The sequence below is a fragment of the Vigna unguiculata genome, chromosome 10 (genome assembly GCF_037176805.1).
Source record: "Vigna unguiculata cultivar grain cowpea cultivar isolate G323 ecotype 2 chromosome 10, ASM3717680v1, whole genome shotgun sequence".
NCBI lineage: Eukaryota > Viridiplantae > Streptophyta > Magnoliopsida > Fabales > Fabaceae > Vigna > Vigna unguiculata.
The window spans coordinates 52,494,191-52,502,156 of NC_140801.1; the positions used below are offsets into that span (position 1 = coordinate 52,494,191).

General features: G+C 28.7%; 1 protein-coding gene across 1 annotated transcript; it reads right to left on the reverse strand.

The window, feature by feature from the left end:
* Positions 1-1,797: 1,797 nt before the first annotated feature.
* LOC114166304 (auxin-responsive protein IAA27-like) lies at positions 1,798-4,047 on the reverse strand. The gene is made up of 5 exons (XM_028051018.2): positions 3,418-4,047; positions 2,921-3,150; positions 2,687-2,828; positions 2,363-2,424; positions 1,798-2,042 (listed from the first exon to the last, which is right to left on the reverse strand). Exons 1-5 carry the CDS (start codon positions 3,879-3,881, stop codon positions 2,005-2,007), a joined length of 936 nt encoding a protein of 311 aa, XP_027906819.1. The 5' UTR covers positions 3,882-4,047; the 3' UTR covers positions 1,798-2,004.
* Between the last annotated feature and the right edge of the window lie 3,919 nt (positions 4,048-7,966).

Genomic DNA, 7,966 nt, shown 5'->3' on the forward strand with positions numbered 1-7,966 from the left:
ATAAACTTGTGTTACTTTATGTAGACTTACATTAGACTTAAGTTCTAAATGTAAGTGTGGGCTTGAGTTCCATTTCTCCTCTCAAGTAAACATTTATCAAAATCTTCATTTGCATATTTAATTGTTATAATTTTTTGTTTCATTTTCATGGAAAATGGGTATTAATATACTTGTGTTGATACTTGTCTTTTTACTGTTTTTTATAAAAAATAAAAAAGTACAATAAATAAAACATGATATTACATATATTTAATATCAATATGGTACATATATTTTCTTAATATTAAATACTTTAAAAAAATTATAATTATATAAATGTCAAATAATAATAATTAAATAAATATCAAATAATTATATATAAAAAATATCAAATTTGTGTATTAAAGATAAGTTACAAATTAATAGGAAAAAAATAATACAAAAATATGATAGATATTTTAATAGAGACGAGTATTGTCATATTCGTACCCAATTAATACAAAATATCTTATCAAAATCCAAACAAATTTAAATACCACGTAACAAAGTTCATTTGTTATCTCTAAATCTTACACTTTTACGATCTTTATACTACACACATATTTAACAGTCAAATTTGTCAATATTATTTATTAATCACAAAATTTATTTATACAAAAATGAAAAAAAAAATTTACTCATCTTAGTCATCACTTGAAATTTGTAAGGTATTCATACTTTTTAAAATTAAATACATATTTGAATTTTAAAAAGTAAGGTATATAACAAATTAAAAAAATATTAGCAATTACAACCAACATAATCATATTTTCATTAATTTCAAAAAAATATTATTTAAAATTACCATAACAAATTAAGACTTTTTTATTTCAATTTTATTTGTTTAGATATGAATTGATTAATTAATTTAATTTGTTCACTTTTCTTCTATTTATTTTTCATTTAATTCTATATAAAGTTTTGTTAATAAAAAATTACCTAATATAAAAAAAATAATATTTTTCTAATAATACAATTCTTTTATTACTTAAATTACATACCAAAATATATTTGTTCTCATTTTTTTATAAACATTGAAATATCATACCGAAAATTTTCAGTCCTCGGTAACTGAATTAAGACTATTTTGCTATTAGATCTACACAATTGAGTTTTTTCGGAAACCAAATTTTATTCTTAAACATTAAAGTGTGATATTTATATATATATAATTAAACCAATGTCATCCGAATAAAATTTAGGATTAAATATATTTTCTTTTTTAAAATTTTAGTTAATTTTGGAATTAGTCTATTTTAAAACTTTGAACCAATATAGTCATTTATTTTTTGAAATACGTAAATTTAGTCTTTTTAAATAAATTTTGTTAAATTTATTTGACATTTCAAGCGCGTTTCATAATAATATTTGACTTAAATACAATTCTGAAATACATAAGAAATATCAAATAAACCTTTTAAAATTCGACTAAAAGAACTAAATTTACGTATTTTGAAAGATAAATGACTAAATTGATCTAAAGTTTCGAAATGAATTAATTCCAAAATTCACTGGGAGTTAAAGAAGAAAAATATATTTAATCCTAAAATTTATGTTGGACCGAGATAGTTGGGAAAAATTTTCTGCTTTTACAACACCTTATTAAATGTAGTTGATGCTTGAATGGATCTAAAAGTTTGTACCAATAATTTCTTAACTACAATTTGCTGTTAAATACATAATAGTTTAGTAACAAGAATTCACAAGTCGAACTCAGATATTCTTAACTTTCTCATTTCTATATTTAACGTGAATTAATCCGAAAAAAAGTGCACCGTGTGAGTAAACAGCAAAATATTTCATATTCTACATGCACAAGGAAACTGAAACTTATCAGTGTCCAAAAGCACAAAAACTGAAACGCTACATCACGCGTTTTGTTTTTGTTTTATTTAATACAAACTAGAAACTATAGACTCAAATTCTCTTCTAATCCTTCTTTATATGCTTCTGTGAAGACCAAATAGTAGACCAGAATCTTCTACACTAGTATTGGCTCCTAGATTTTTCCATTGCCCTTGGAGCTGCAACCAAATTGAACACATATTTTTAGTTAACCTTCCATTATTATTTAAACTATAAAAAAGGTATCATATTCATCATACATATGTATAAAGTGTTTAAAAATTTAGAAAAAAAAAATTATTTGATACCATTTGACAACTCTTATAAAGATAAAATAGTTTTAATAAAAATTAACTTTTATATTTCTAAAAAAAGAGTAAGTGAATTTCTATAAAAAAGAGTAAGTGAATAAAAATGAAAAATAATGTAAAATGATAGTAAAAATAAACGTGGTGTTAAAATACCAGTATCCAAAAATTTATAACAGTGAAAGATATACCTAATCCAATTGCCTCAGAACCTTTCATTATCCTCAATTTCTTACACGACTCAGTGAACATCCTACAGTGTTGCAATTGTTAGAAACAAAGACAATAAAAAAATAAGGATAGAAAAATAAATGAAACAAAAATTTAATATAGATCCGCGTAGGATGTGTATATTTACAATTCACGACTATACCTGGAAAGTATTTTTATTTCGGTATTAATAACAACATTGGTCAATAAACACGATCAAACACAAACTTTGTTATCTAAATCACATATTTGCTATCTAGATTACTGAGTAATGAATCAGAAACAAAATGAAAAAGGGAACTTACTCCCAAGGCACATCACCCACTAGCATCCAATCCCCATCTTTATCTTCATAAGTAAGAACATATTCAGAGCCATCAACAAGATCCCTGAAAGCTCTCTCACTCAATCCCTCTTTCCCAGAAACTCCACGTGAACTGCATTGACCTGATTTCAGCAACACAAATTTTGTAATTTTGTTCACAGCATTGAATTAAACATAATGAATGTGACAGAGAGAGAGTAGCATTATAGCATACCAATGGTGAAGCAGCTGAACATTTTCTCAAGAGCAGAAGAAAGTTCAATATAGTTGCAGTGGGTTTTCAGATCAACCTTTCTGAGATAAGGGGCACCATCCATGCTCACCTTAACATAAAGACAACCAACTCTTGATTTCTCCTCAGTTTCAGTGTTGCTTTTTGCCATATTATAAGCCATTGTGTTCTTCCGAAAAGATCGAATTGGTGGCCATCCCACAACTTGTGCTCTGCAACAAAAAAGTTCCCATAGAACACAGTATCAATAATCAAACAGAAAAAAATAACCCCAGAATAGAAATCAACAGCCACTAATTGAATTTTCATGAAAAACTTCATCTTTAAACAAGTACACAGTGGACTACTTAATGCATTAACGAATGTTTTCAACAAAGTCTATCAGAAAGAAAACACAAGTCAAATCATTTGAACCTTGTGAAGAAGTTTATCAGAAACGTTTATGTAAAGCATAAATATGTGAGGAAAAGAAAACTTACTTTGCAGCAGGAGCAGTGGCATGTTCAATTGTTGCAGAAACCTGAGGTGGCTTCTCAGAGTGAGGAACCAAACCAACCTCTTTGTTGCACCCATTTCTCAAATCATCCCCAGATGCATCACTGGCTGAGAAAATCCATTTCCCAGAAGAGGATGAGGAGGAACTAATGGCATCAGAGAAACCCCTTTTGAGATTCTTATTGGAAGGGATTGAGGAAGCAGAATAGCCACTACTCTGCAAATCCTTGCCAAAAAGAGAAATCCCTGCAGCTCCTGGTTTGTTCTCAGAAAACTCACAACCTGGTAGACCAAGCCTCAGCTCAGTCTCCTTGAAGTTCAGAGATGAACTGTTCTCATCCTCAGATGAAAGGTTGGATGAAACTGAAGATGATATCTTATCACAGCTTTTCTCCATGTATGGAGTTTCTGCTAAGCCTATGTAATCATGTTCAAAGGGTGTAGACATCAAAGTTTTGCACAGTGAAAGGTTCCAAATTATGCAGCAGAAATTCAAAAACAGTTAAACGAGTGAGTGAAGTGAGTATGTGTATAAATTTATAAAGGAAGGTAGATGTATGAGAATGGAGGAAACAAATGAGTCAGAAAGTAGAGTTTTAAACTAGAGTTATCGCATGGCATGGTACGATTTTCCTATGCAGTAAAGAATCTTCTTGGCCTTTATGAAGCAACTTTTCTCTTTCCATACATAACCATAGCCATATTTTACATGTTATTGGAATAATCAACTCTGTCATAAAAGAAAAAGACATAATTTTTCTTTATCGTTAGTGTATTTTTTTACTTGCTGGTAAACTTTTTCAGTCATGTCATTAATATACAACAGTTATAACTTATAACTATCTCAATGATTAAAGACATAAAAAAGTTCAAATTTTTACTGCTGCAAATCTGATTCTTCAATGGATTCAAAGTCCTTGATTGATTAAAATGCAGTCGAGGTGCAAGTTCGAAGCACACACACAGAGATTTCACGACATTCCAATTCGAAAAGCATTGAGAATAATAGAATAAGTTTGTGAAAAAGAAATTTGTATGAGTCGAGACACGACACAAACGAAAGAGATTGAACAGAGGTGAATCTCCACTCTTTAGTTGAATACGAAATGAGTCCCTAACTGGCAGACAATGTTCCGTATCTTAGCATGTGTGTCGTTCAGATATTTTCTCTCTCTGTTGTTTTTTTTTTTCCAAAATTACGTGAAACATGTTAGGTTTACATAGGAATTTATAGGAAAATACAACATCAATCAGATTTAAATTCAATCACATAAAATATTTACACCACTCTTAACTCAAAATCTTAAAACAATGATTTTATGGGTCTTCATCATCCTTATGTGATGCTCTACTTTCTTATTTTTATTCAATAAAACTTAAACTCATAGATTCTAAAAAAAAATCATACGTTTTATGCCAAAGTGGCCATGGCTTGCGAATGTAACAAGACACCAACACATGAATTCTTGGAGTTGAGAACCACAAATTGTGTGTTTGCTACAAAAGGTAAAGAGGGTATCAAGATCTGCTTCGGAAATTGTAATCTGAAATTATGTCTTGTCTTCGCTACTTGTGTGTTGTGGATTAATGGAATGATTATAAATGGGTTAATTATTGGTATGATCTTATAAACATATCCAAAGAAAATCGTGGGAAAGTTTTGTTGAGCTCCGTTAACGTGTGACAAGCATAAAACCGCGTCAAAACAAGGACAACTTGACCTAAAAGTAATGACTTGTTCAAAATAGAAAAAAAAAACAAAAACAAAAGGTAGTGGTCAATTTACAGTTTCTAAATTTTGGGTATGAGATTCCCAACTAAAATGTATTTTGTGTTTTTTAATAGAAATTAATTATTGTAATAGTATCCCACTATTCTTTTCTATTTTCAATGCATGAGATTTAAAGATTAATTTATTATAGTCATGTCAAAGTACATTATGAAGATAGTAACTACTAGTGTATAAATACTCCACGAAAGAAAAAACATATTCTTTAATGTTCAAGTTTTAAGTGGCTTGAATTTTAAAAGAAACTTACATAATAATAATTATCAATAAATGCACGATTACGAGAACAAAAACATTATATGCCTTGGAAGGGTCTTAAAATTTTCAAGAAACCTTAATTGTGATGGGAGAGTGCAACATAACCATAGAATAAAAGCAAGACATGTCAAAGGAAAATTCTTATATGATGTAAGGTTTTGAAGTTTCAATTAAATGTTAACTCTTTTTCAATTAAATTTTTTAAATATTGATGCGAACTCCTCTAAAATTAAATTTATCTTTCAAGAGGTAAAATGAATATGTTTTAATTTTATATATGAATTAATTTTTCAACTTATGACACTTCATTTAAATCACTTATTGCCAACGCATGTACTTGCTGTTGGTGAGTTAGGTTTGGACTTATTCTCATATTATTATCATCATATACTCATTCTAAACGTGACTTAATTAAGGGTTAGTTTTGGTTAAAATTAAAAGCACTTCTCAAGAGTAAAAATGCATTTTTACAACATGTGTGTCAATTATTAAGTTACATATCACACATGTTAAGGATATTCATATTGATAAAAAATAAAGGGGAAAATAATTTTAAAAATAAGTCGAATAAATATTAAAGTTTAAGTTGATAAAAAAAAAATTAAGGCTGACAAAAGAAAATAACTATCACTCAGAATTCTAAAGATGGAAACCTAACAAAGAACCCTAGATTGTCTAAAATTGAGGCTTTGACTACTAAACATGGAAACATGTTGAAAACCCTAGAAAGTTGTTTGTACAAGTAAAGATATAGGGTTAAAGAAGGAGTTTCCAAATTGTAAGCATTTATTTTTCTACAATTATTAGTCTTCCACAACTTGGAATCATTAAAACACCTTTTTAATGCTTCTTCCAATTAACCCATCTTAGTTTTTTTGTTTTTTTTTCAGAGTCTAGATCTTGTATTGGTTTCTTTGGTGTTGTCCTCTACTGAGCATAAAAAATATACTGTGTTGATATTTTAAATATATTTTTTAATATATTTTAAAATGTCAAAATTAATGATAATTAATGTAGTATGAATACACAGTAGAGGAACATCACAAAAAAAAAACCAACAAAGAATCCAAATTCCTATTTTCACCGAAAAAAAAATACAATATTATTATTTGTATTTTTTTAATTGTAGAAATTGTTAATTATAAGCAATTTATATGCAATTTCTTTTTCCTCTGGCTTTAATGGCAAATTTATTGTTATATGTTTTCCTCGTTGATTTGGTCATGAGGAAATTGGAATCCCCATTCTACCCTCCAACCAATCATATCTTTAAACGTTGCACACATTATAACCTTTCATTATAAGTGGGAAGCTTTACTATTTTGTACCTCTCACATGCTAAGCAACACCCTCCTGAGTTGACCATTGACCATTGACCATTTGACCATTATTTAAATAAAACCAATTTCTTAAGAGTACTATTTGGAGAGTAAGTATTGGGTTGAAGAATCTTTAAGATTTTGTAACTTTCCATCATTGTTCAAGTTCCTAGCTTCAATTTAAATAACTTCAATCATTCAACTATAAAAAAGTTTGTAAACAACCACTTTGAACGTCAATGATCCATAAGAGTGAGATTGACATTTAATGTGCCCAAGAAAGTGAAAGACATGTAAAAGAAACACACCCTTGATTGTACCTTTTCCCCAATTTTTTCACATTTTAATGCTGTAGTAATAATGTGATATGCAAAGTTACACTCAAGCCTTAAAATTTAAACACATTAATATTTGAAAAGAAAAAAAACTACTGAGTGAAAACATTTTGAGAATATAATATGATAATTATATATAAAAAACAATAAGTGATATATGTGTTTTTGTGACTAACATATATACACACATTACTAGAATGATTATTATGCAAATGAGGGTATTTTAAAAAAGCAATAAGGTGGACAATCTTTGTGAAAAAGGAAGAAAATGCGAATAAAGTAAGGGAATTGTAGAAGGCACTAGCCCTATATAGGGACCAAAATTTGGAAAACACCCACTTTGTTATGACTGTGTATAATTAGATGAATCTGCATATTGTGTCTGGGAATTAAGGCAAAAGTTAATCTTCCGGAATATTATTTCACGGAAAAGTGGCGAGTGAATCGTATTTTTGAAGAATGAACACAGAAAGGACAAAGAAACAAAGAACATATGTGGAAAAAGAGTTGGTCTTTTCATGTTTTTGAAATAGTTCAGAAAATGTTTAATGTGGTTGTGTTTGTGAGTTTAGTTTGCATGGACCATAGTGTCCCATTTGCTCTCATAATTCCTTTGTGGCTAAAGTGTTGATAGCATAGCTGGAAAACTTTAATTTGTTCAACCAAACTTTGGCCCTCTACTCTACAACAATGGAAAACTACACTTGTTGCCTCTATTATTCATTCAATCTTAATCATCTTTGACTACAACCTAAAAAATCAAAACTCTTCTAAGACAAGTTTCTTCATAAAGTAAATGAAAATAATCTAATTATAACCCAAAGTTGTTGTG